The 12,501-nt window shown below is 27.4% G+C and overlaps 1 protein-coding gene across 3 annotated transcripts in view; it reads left to right on the plus strand.

The window, feature by feature from the left end:
* LOC136977911 (myosin-M heavy chain-like) overlaps positions 1–12,501 on the plus strand; it is a 145,738-nt gene that overhangs the window by 41,747 nt on the left and 91,490 nt on the right. For all 3 annotated transcript variants that reach the window (XM_067273505.1, XM_067273507.1, XM_067273506.1), the window contains one exon: positions 4,558–5,605. In XM_067273505.1, the coding sequence (XP_067129606.1) occupies positions 4,570–5,605 (1,036 nt within the window). In that variant the 5' untranslated portion in view covers positions 4,558–4,569. The remainder of the gene's footprint in view (positions 1–4,557; positions 5,606–12,501) is intronic.

Consider the following 12,501-nt stretch of genomic DNA (forward strand, 5'->3'; position numbering starts at 1 on the left):
CAACAAGATGTCCAGTTCTGACTCTATTGCTCGATTTTCGTACAAATTTTTGCAAACTCAATTGGTCTTCGACTATCCTGCGTGATATATTATATTGATATTGATTCTGACTATGATTTATTATAGTTACATACATACAATTACATTACGTACACGCATATAAGTAATAATAAATTAGAAATCCTTTAAATATTAGTAGCAACTTTATGCAAAATTAAACGATCACCGAATAAAAATAAATAATTTTTAAATAATGTAGTTTTAATATTTAACAAAATATATATATATATATATATTTCTATAATTAATATTTCTTATTTTGACAGATAGTGCGGTTAATGTTACCTATGGTTTCAAAATGGCGGCTCATCTCTGATTCCAGCAAACAGTGGGGACGCACTAACCTAACCTAACCTATTCTAATAAATTACCGTAATTATTACCAAAAAAATTATTAGAATAGGTTAGGTTAGAACGTGCGTCCCACTGTTTTCTTTCTTCTGTTTGCTAGAATCAGAGACAATCCGCCATTTTGGAACCAAAGGTAACATTAACCAAAAGGGCCAATCGAATTATTTTTATACTTAATATTTCAGAAGGACCCTTGAATAAAATCTACGTAATGCATAATGCACTGGTAACATTGAGTGCAGTATTTGAATGTAATAAATGATTAATGAATTAAATTTTTTTAGTAATATAATTAAATAATCTGATATTTATTATTAGATGTTTGAAATTTATACAAATGTTAATTTATTATCTAAAGGTTTCGATGTGATAATAACAGGCGCGCTTTCTCGAAGCCAAAAAAATTTAAAAATTTTTTAATAAACTTCCCTATTTTTTGTTGATGTACACTTTATTTGATAAATGAGAATTTTAAAATCTTAGTCAAATTAGGTATGAAATGTAAAGAAAAAAACATTTAATTAGTTTATTAATTCTTGCAGCTTTCAAAATAAGATTTTTATAGCGTTGAAAGGGAATTTTCTTACATATTCGATAAGTTTTCATCTAGATTGAAAAAGGTTTACATAATAAAAATTTACACTGACAGATTTCTATTTATTCGCACAACAAAACTAATTTAGTTATGACGTTTTCTTATCTTGTTACTAAAACAAAAAATTCTTTGTTTCATAATAATTGATATTAATTCAAAAAGGATAAATTTGATGCAAATATTTAAGTTTAAATAAAAAGATAATCCTCTTAAAGGATATATTTTAAACTTGATAATAAGATTTTTTTCCTTTGCAATTCATAAAAGAATAAAATAAAACAATAATTTTGCCAAATGGAATCTAAATAAATAATTATATTCAATGATTAATAATAATTAAATATTAATTTTAAATAAAACATAAAATATAATAAACTTTCTACATTTGTAGATAGCCTCATAATTTCTCTAAAATCCATCGGCTAAAATCCATAAGGAATCGAAAGAATAAATTTCCCTGGTCAAATCATCCACTACATGTCTGGTATTTATGTTTTCTGTTATTCTTATACAATTAATTGAATAAACTCCTTATCTTTAAAAAGGAATATGTAAAATTAATTATTTAAGAGTTATTTCGATCGAGAAACATTATATAAAATACCATAATTATATTTTCTAGCTGCAAATAAATTCTTTTATTTTTATATAAGAGGAATCTAAAAATATGGATCCATTTTTAACTACAATATTAATTAATGTTAAGATCCATTTTTAGATAACATTCATTAACGTCAAACTTTTTCTAACAATATTCACTCTTAACAAAACAAAATATTAAATTTTAAAAATAATATTATGAAATTATAAATTATGATGGAGTAATCCTTTATTAAATATGTTTGATGCATTCTTTAACGATAAAACGACAAGCTATGATGGGATGATGCATTGAGTTACAATGCTGTTCATCACAAATTTCTCGATAATTATCTCTTCGTTAACTCTTCAATTAAAATTCATTTCATAAGAAAAATTATTAGAATTAATCACATTATTTCAAATAAAGCGTATAATGATGATAAATTAAAGAATTACCCCCGTAAAATTAAGGTTTTTGTCTTAAACTACACGTTTTTACTGTTTAATAAATGAGAGAGAGAGAGAGAGAGAATGTGTATATAAACTAATTAGAATAAGGATTGACACGAAGAGATAGAATTGCATTTATAAATAGAACGAACTTTGGTTTCGGATGACAGAACGATCGGAAAGTGTAAACAAGAAAGATTAAATTCATATTTTATATTCTCTCGTTCAAGCATAAACTTTGGTTGACTGATGAAAGACGAATGTAACAAAGCTTAAAATATCAAGACATTTCAATAGAATTTAAAAGCAAGCATTTTTGATGCTTCCTTTTAAATTCCATTGAAATATTATATATTATACAAAAATATTATTATAATATTTTTACCGTTTGCTTATCGTACTTATGTAAATATTTTAAAGTCCGTTTAAGAGACAAAAATATAAAATTTAACATTAAAACTACAATTTCAGATATTAGACATATAGTTAGTTTAAAATCTGAATAATTTTGAAGGTTTTAAAATGTTATAAACTGATTTAACTTCTTTAAATAACATGTAACCGATTATTAAAACAATAATTCATTAGATAAATACAGCGTATGGTTATAACTATGCAATTAAAAGTTAATTACAGTGTAGTTAATAGGATATAATACTCAGCTTGATTGGAAATGCAATATATAAATGAGAATATAAATTATAATTATTGTTAAAATTAGGCTCTTTGTGGATTTGATTTTTTTTTATTCTGTTTACTTAGTCTTCTTCTAAGATCAGAGTACAGAATAAACAAAGTTTGATCTTTTTTCTATTACTAGGTTTTCTAGTCTTATTGGTTTCTTTCCTGATTGGTTGATTGATAAGTTCTATCTGGATTTTCTTTTATCCTTGTTCTTTTTCACTCTTCTCTATGTTAGAATTGATATGTTATTTCTGTTCTCAAAACCTAATCTACCTTTTTTCCTTTCTCATATGGAGTTTGTTCGTAGAAAACAAGTAAACACTTCGCTCGCCTTGATACATAAAATAACTTACTTTCAGCGAATTGCAGTATATAATAATTATCAAACCGGTACTTATAATTTTTGATATCTGAATGATTGTTATATGTCCAGTGATACTTGTTACAGCTTGGTTTACAATTGCTTGATGCCATAAGTGCCTCTTATCTATCAGGTTTTGACGGTATAAGATTTCCTTCTCCTTTTTTCTTTTGTATATGAGAGAGAAAACGATTCTTTTGCTTTTCTCTATCACGAATAGCTTATTATTTTTCTCTTTAAAACACTAATTTGTATTTTATCAAGTTTTTGAAATGTTTTAATGATTTATACAGCTCATTAAGCTGTTATTAAAGGTTTTTATAATTATCGTATTTATTTCAATTAAAATAAAATATTAAACTTTTCTGTAATTGTAAGGATAATAATTTTTATTAATTAAAGATTTTACGCGTAGAAATATATCTCATATTTAGATGATGATTCATTAAGCGATAATTGTAATAATATATTTAAAATTTTTATCGACAAAATATATTTATATTTAACGGGAAATGCAGTAATCAACTTATAAATTCGATTTCAACGGAAGATAGTCTGCAGATAATATAAGCAGAGAGTCTACAACTCATTCAAATGAATTTTCTAGTCAGTGAAGTGAACAGGAGAAGTCTCTTCTACGCGATTGTTTATTTGCATCTAAGAAATTCAATGATCATTTGTTATTATAATTTTCCAAACAAACAGTAGTTGTATAAATTAGACGATTATCCAATTACAAATAAATACTGTATAATGTTCATTAACCTAATAAAATTTAATTTTTAATTAAAAATCATATTGAATTATAAATGCAGTTAATTGCTTATTGAGTGTATTTCGGTAGAAAACTTCGTGTTTCATTAGTAAACTTTCAAGGAAAATTCTTGCTTAGTGATAAATGATGATATTATGCTTCAGTGATGAATGATTATATTTAACGGTCTTTATTCCAGGACTAATAACATTTCGCTTTAACGATAGAAAAAAATATAAATAAATAAATATCATTATTATTTTTATTTTATTTTATTTCCTTCCGTCTTTTAGTATTTTTTCATTTATAATATTTACCGTAATGGTATCGATTAATTATGAATATAATAGCTTATAATTTATAAACATTAATTTATATAAAGAATATGTATTAAAAATTCTATCAAAGCAACACAGAAATGACTAATTAATTAATTAATCCATTGTGAAGTTGAATCGTCAGTCATTCAATGAACTTAATAGCTAATTGCTAATTAATTGACATGTTGCATTAACAGTAAACTAATACATAATAATTTCACACACATATATATACGAATAATACTCTTAGTAATTAAGTTTCGAGATAAGTAATTTCAGATGCAGTGTCTTATTAATATTTATTCTTAGTCAAAGATTAATAATGCCTTCGTTTTCTTTATTAAGAATAAAAAGAAATTATTGTTATTAACAAAGTTAATTAAGAATTATGTATTTGCAGATAACGTTGAAGATGAGTATCTGTCGTTCCTCACCCTTTTCTAGTCGTACTAAATCTCTACGAGAACGATTTGGTTCAAAGAGGAGTTACTCCGAATCCTTCAAGGATCCACCTACCACAACAGCCAGAAAGGACACCACTGGCGTTCGACCATCGTGTCCTGTACCTTTACCAGAATCGGGCAGGCAAGCAAGTACCGGAAGTATAAGAATCACGGAAATTCCCCCTGATCATTTTAATCCTTTTGCAGTATTACCAGAAGAAACGTATTGTAGCGCTTTAGATATTAACTGTCAACAGGGCGACCCACGCTTTCCTTGGCAAAGAGATGTTGCCGTTCAGTGCGATTTATCTCCAGCGGATAGCGGAATTACGATTTCTACACGAAACGGAAGAAAAAATTCCACAAAAAAAGATTCGATCTTATCTCAAATAACATCGGACTTAACTTCTCGTTCCATCGGTTCTTCGATATCGTCCCTTACAGGATCACAAAGATCGATGAAGATCGCATCTACTATAGACGAAACACTAGCGGCAAATAAAAAATTCCAGCCTAAGAAGAAAACTTCCATGCTACAAAGAGCTATGTCTCTAGAGCGTGGAAGATCGAGGCAAAAGTTGGTACATCAAGTATCGGTTGACGAAAGTAGAGTCGATCAGATGTACGTACCCCATCACGTTCAAACGTTAAGTACTAATCCGGAAGTGACCGTCGTGGCGGAAGACGAAGAAACTCCTGTAATTTCTAAAAATGTCACTCCGCCGTCCGATACTCCACCTCATACTCCACCCGCAACTCTACCACTTACAAGAAAGCCAAGTGTCAGTGATAGAAGAAAAATGTGTTTTATGAGGCAGCAAACTAATTCGGCACCAGATTCTTTCGATGAGAATATGCCACAAGATAATCCGGATAAATCTACTGTGGGCTATTTCAATTTTGACAGCATGCAACGTTTGCTGGATTTATCGATAACCGCTGCAGCTTCTCAGACGGGAAAACTCGATAACAGGACATTTCTTCTCAGCATACCAACACCTGCAGGTGAGTAATAGGTGTAAACACTTTTCTATCATTTTATAAATATTTAATTTATTATCGAAGTGATAAAAAAACTGACAGAAAATATTTAATAAAAAGTTATATAAGACTTTTACTGGAAAAAAAATTATTAAAGCTGTCTTATCTTTTCTTTTTTTAAAATGTTATCTTTTGCTATAACATGTTCCACTATTGTTAACAATAAATCGAAAAAAACGTCAGCGATATTTAATAATTAAAAACTTGTCTATCGAAAAGCAAAGAAAAGCACTCAAAATAATTAATAAATACTTATATAAAGATCTTTTATTATATACATTATTAACAAAATTATTACAATTATAAACAAAGGTGTTACATACAAATTAACAAGTGGTTTCTTAATTTCAAAAATTAATATCTTCGAATAGAATAAAAAAAATTATTTTTATAAGTTTTAGTTGAATTAACGCATAATGAATCGTTTAATAAGTTTTATACAATAAAAACCAGGGTTTTTCTCACGTTTTAACGGCTTTTTTACCTAATTGTTCAAAATATACTTTGATAAAGTTCAATTTTTACGAATATGTCTGTAGGATATTTCTAATTTTATTTCTCTCTTCTTGTTAACGTTAGAAAAATAACTTGCAGCTAGAAATAAATCATCGAAAGCTCATTTTACATTTTACAAACTTCTTCATAATTTTTATTTAATATTGATTATCGCATTAATCATAAAAAGTTTCGAATTTCGGTCATCTTAAGGAATAAGAGTTGAAGGATTTACGATTAAAATTTATCAATAAGCTTGTTTAATGGTTGATAAAATATTTGAGTTTTTAAATGTATTTATCCTTATTCTTTCGTAAACTTAAATCATAAATCATGCAATATGCAGTGTACAATGCGTAATCATTTTAACTTGTATAAATACCGTTAACAAGAAAATATTGTTTACGATTGTCGACCTTTACGGAAGAAAATGTCGGAAAATGTTTTACTCTGACCCAATTAAAAACTGGCAAAAATCCATTTTGACACTTTTAGAAATATTTGGAATGGATTCAAATGTCGAAGCTGTTAACAGACATTTGGTGAATCAAACGTCATTTCGACAAGTGGTTCGACTCAAAAACAATTCTCGCCTATGTAAAAAATAACAAAAGAAAAGAGAAAATCCGAGTGGCTTATTTAAAATTCAACTCGAATAAATCAAGTAAAAAAATCAATTGTCCTAGTTTCTAAGGTTTGAGATATGAGATAACTCATCGATTTAGACGCTCTCTGATCAATACACAACCGTGTCGATCGTTAACGATCTTTTCCTCCTTTTTGTGTAATTTTAAAACGTCAAAACATAATATTTAGTGTAAAAAAATGAATAAGTTCTACTCTATGGATAGTTTTATTTACTAAGGCCATTGATTTATTTATCTCCGATATTGCGAACTAAACATTTTTTTTTCTTTTTATCATCATTAACAGCTACTGTTTTATTTGAAATATCACTCTCCATCCCTTGTATCAATGGTGTAACTATTCTTGGATTAAATCCTATTAAAAATAATTGGAGATTATTCAAACTTACTTCATTAAAGAGTTCTATACGAGTCATTAGATTCTAGTAATCACATTTTAGTAAGATGGGATTAAGTAGCTTTATGAACAATGTTCAATTCGAGTAGACTAATTTAAAGTAAAAAATAATAATAACAAAAGGGTTTAAAAACTGTCAACCCTATCAATTCTGTATAATCGGCTAATGTCTTGTTGATTACAATTAAAAAAAAACTCAATTTTCATTAATTAACGTCTATTAATTTACTTTCAAAAGTTAAAGCCAGTGTAATTTCCTGTATTATTTTCTAATAAGAGTATATTTTCAACTAAAGATTTAAAATTAATTATGCGCATGCATAATTTAAATGCGTTATTAATATAAATTGTTAACTCGCCTTCGGGAGAATGTCAAAATATTAATTTATTCTTCTATACGTTGAGCATTTATTGGTGGTTTGTATATTAATTCTGCTTCAATATTGAAGAAAATGTTAATATAGATCGATATTCATGTAAACTATTTTTAAATTAAAGCTATTCTTTTTCTTCGTAAAATGATTCATTGGGCTGCAATTTGAAAAAAATTGTAGACCTATAAATTTCCGCTTTCGTTCTTCTGTCTGTCTGTTCTTTTTTAATTTAGAGAACGGTGTTAGATAGATGAAAATCAAGACCGGATATGAAAAGTATAGGGACAGAAAGCCCCGATTAACTATATAGGAACATCCGATCTAGACTGAAAGTCATGTGATTTCAATTCAAAATTCTTTCCCTGAATGACGTTACATAGATGACCGGTATGACTTTATTGTTAGCAGGAAAAGTATGATTTACAGGCGAAGACATTAATAATTTGAGATGGCGAACATATATAGTGTTTTAAATTAAAAATAAGTTAAGAATATAATTAAAAATTATAGCCGGCATTATGACGATGTCACAATAAATAATTGCTCGTTTTGTGTTATATTTGATGTACTTTATTATTAATACCTTTTTCATTATTTGCATTATATTTTCTACATAATAGTTTATTTTTTACTATATTAAGTTTAAATTTAATCGAAGAATTAACATAGTAAAAACTAAACTAATTATTATGCAGAAAGTATAATGCACATAACGTAAAGCGTATTAATAATAAAATACATCAAATATAACATCTTTGTAACGTTCTTCAGATGTTCGAAGACGCATAGATTAATAGTTTGTTACTATTTTTATATTTAGCGAATTCTATTTTTAACTTTTCGGCTGCTTATAACGATTATAACAAAATCTATTTATAAATCTTGCATGTAATTATCATAAACCTATTTTTAGTATGTCTTAAAAGTTACAGTATGCATGACATTTTGCTTCCTTTTTCGTTTGTATAAAGATTTTATTGTTCATATTTTTTTATCTTCTATTTTTTTAAACGAAATTTTAAGAATTTATACAGAATCATACGTATAACTTTTCAAAATTGAAAGTAGGAAGTTATATATTATTCGCTTTACGGTTTATCGCTATTTAGTTGACAGGTTTTTTTTTGAAAGATTTATGTATTAAAGAAAGGGAAACATTCCATCGAAGTATAAATGAATAGTTTAAAAAATTCATTTTTTAAAAACTTAAAAAACTTTCTCATCTTCTTTCCATTTTTCAATTGGAAGATCATTTATTTAAAATTACGTTCTATCATTGTCATATGCAAGGTCGATAGAATAAAGTTTCGCGACAAATCATAATCCGGAGGAGTTATACAAGTTAGAAGTGAACGACAAAATCTGCTTTTTTGGCCCTGTGAGCACTAAGAGAGTCTTTTTTCCAGATCCATTATGGATTCGGCCATGCCAACAATGGAAAAAGCAGATGGCCCGACATATCCGGGACAGACCGTCCATGAAAAATTCCCGGGGAGTTGATCTCTCGATCCTATCTTGGCTTCCTCAGAAATGCAGGCTAATAACGTCTTAACTTCTTTGGCCTTAATCTCTTTAATTTAGTAAATCTATGATTGGTGAATGTAAGATGATGTCGGCTTGTCAAATCAATATCAATTTCCTCTTCTATCTTTCTTCATTCGGATAGCATTTGTTACTAAAATAACATTTCTGGAAGCAATCATATTTACATAATTTGTAAAGATAATATCGTAAATCTCAAAAAAGAACATTAAACTAATCGCGTTGGATAACTTGGAAACATCACAATATTTCTTTTCGTTAGTTCCAAATATCATCTTAATATATTCTTTATCTTGTATACACGGTAGGATATTGGATTTTTCTTTATATAAATAAGACACCACTCTTCCGGAGAGAAAAACAAATATATGATATCTCAAAAGGTATATTTTGGTAAAGAGCATTCAACCCTGCTATATATTATCGTTTTCCATGATAAATATCGTGCTTTCTAACTATATATACATTAATGTGTTTTCATTCATGCAATGTGTTTTTGACTTGAAGTTCTCTTATGATGTTTTTGTAAGATAGAACACATCTCTTGTTTCTATAAATGCAAAAGTAATTAATTTATTCGTTTATCTTGCAACATTTTTAACTAACAAAACTTAATATCTACTCATTTTTATTCCATCCTTTAGAGCAAATACAATAATACCATATATGTATAATATTATGTTGATTTTAGTCATTCATTTTTTTCAGAATTTTCGTAATTAACATTCGTAAATTATTACACTTTCAATATAATATATTTTTTTAATAATTGAATATTATAAACTCTAAGGTAGATAAGGTATATTATAACTCTAATAGACCCATTTCTTTAAAAAACCACCATAATCTTTTTTGTCTCTTTATATTTTCCATATTTTTTCCATTCTATAGTCGTTCATCATCGAGCAGATCGACTTTTCCATTTTGGTCTAGTGCATAAAACCACTGAACACTGGCAGCAGGTCGCACCTGACCAATTGTGCTGACCACGTGGGGGTTTTCCGGGTTTTCTTTACGTGTCTAACACCTAAATCGGGGTAAAAAGCCCTCCTGGAGGCACCCCCTTGGCAGTTCACCCACGTGTTGCGATACCCTCTTCCATCAAACTGAACCAACCAAATTGTTATTTATTTTTCATAGATAAAAAAACATACCTTAAACGGGACAAATAATCACGTTTATTTGGTCATAAATGATGTCATAATTAATAAAAATGTATATATTAATAATTGATAAAATTAAAACTTGACACTGACAGACTTCTTCAACTTATTAAGTTATTTTAATAAGTAAATTTATAAATTAAAACAGTATAGACCTACCTGATAAATATTACAGATATAAATTAATTATTAAAATATGTTTAGCTTTAAAGATTTTTAAAATTATTTTAAATAAATCTATTAAATTTTTGTCTTCTATCTGTAGCTCTATTCAGATGTAATCTTATTTTATTCTTAAAACATAATATTGACATAAATTGTAGAGAAATTCATTAAAAGAAGGAAAAATTGCTTATAAACAAAGAATTTAAATTTTATAGAGAAATTCAATAATTACAAAGAAACGAATGGAGAAAATTGCAATACGATAGAAAATATTTACATAAATTTAAAAATATATATATTCAAATTTCTTGATCAATAAAATAAAAAATTTAAATAATCAAATAAACGATTCAAAAGAATACTTTTGTTGAAATAAAAACATTAACGTAGAATATTCATAAATTATTTTATATCAACTTCATTGTGAAATTACACATTTTTTCACATATTTCTTTAATTTTTTAACAAATATAGTCCTTTAAATTGATTTATCTCATGTTATAGTCTTCGATATGTGTTATATACTTGTTATATTTTATTCTTCTAAAAAATATTTAAAAGTTTTTCAACTGGAAGGAAATTAGGCAAATCTACTCGTTAAAATGTAATTTATAATTATTTTATTTTTCAAATTACAATAATTTATATGATTAAACTATAAAACAGAATAATAATTACATTACTTTTTTTTAATGTTTAAAGTAAGTGTAGTAGTCTCTCACGAATAAATTATAAATTTAATAAAATAAAGCATTAAATATACAAAAAATATGTAGGGGTACAAAGTTCAAGGTTATGTACACGTGCATATATTTAAATTATGCAAAAATTCGAGCATAAAAGTACAAAGTAGATTAGAGATATATTTGAATGGAATGTTTTATTTGCCCTTCAATCATGCTAACAAAAAATTAATCTTCACTAAATGCGGCTTAAAAATTGATTAAAGAGTGAATTATAATACCTCGAGTTAGACATTGAATCGCCTTTCTATTGTACTGTTTAATTTTGTTATTATAGTGAAAGGACGTGTCAAGTATAATAAGTATACCGGAATATATAACTCGTCTTCAGTTAATTATTTAGTTGGTGAGTGATACTATTTTAGTGAAATACGTTTTGTTGGCGTGGTGGGAGGCCGAATGAAGTGTTCCTTTCAAATATATCTGTCTTTTTTTTGCATATAAATAGCATCGCATTTTAGTATAACTATTTCTCATAATAAAACTTTTGCGTACAGCAAGTGTTAGGGCTATTCGTTATTTACAAGAAATATATTTTACCCCGTAAATTTTTACATTTTTTTTAAGGTTTAAATTTCCAATTTTATTTATATTTAAGAAATATTAAAATGTTATATCCTGTTTTACATAAGCATACATTTTTGAGTAATAATGATAATAACTAATTTTTGATGAATGTTACTCTAATTATTATGTGAAATGTGTACTTTATAATTATCAAATGAAATAAATATACAGCTATGTGCCACTTAATGACAGAGATACATTCCGAAAAATACCTCGTTAAGTGAGCATCATTTAGACAAACCTTATTTGATAAGTTATGTGTAACACAACTGCAACACAATGATAAGTATTAAAGTATCTAAATATATCTAAACATAGAAAGGTACAAAGGGCTACAAATTTTTCATCTCCATTATAAGGGATGGTTCGTTAATTAAGTAACGCTACTTTCAATGGCGCCCGCAGAACTATAGAAAAGGGGGGCACAAACTATAAAAAAAGGCATCGTAGATTATGCAAGAAGCTTCAAACTATGATTCAACATCGTATCAGCGCCCCATAAGGTGGCGGTGGTTGCAATCGAGTCTAATTTGTCCTCAGAAAGAAGGAATGTGATTTTGGTCAATATACGACGAACAAATAACTACATAAAAATAGCTGCGTGGGACAAATATCGTTCATTAGTTTCTTTTATATTTGCAGAATAGGCTGGCCAGAAGTCATGAATTTTCTGTTATTTATTGATAATGAAATTTGGGGCATTCTTGGGGATAAGGAGAATGGTAACTCAGAAGAAAAGGGGACACATGCCCCAAGTGCGACAATGT

Source organism: Centruroides vittatus, unplaced genomic scaffold, assembly GCF_030686945.1.
Source record: "Centruroides vittatus isolate TY-2023 unplaced genomic scaffold, ASM3068694v2 contig_482, whole genome shotgun sequence".
NCBI classification, from domain to species: domain Eukaryota; kingdom Metazoa; phylum Arthropoda; class Arachnida; order Scorpiones; family Buthidae; genus Centruroides; species Centruroides vittatus.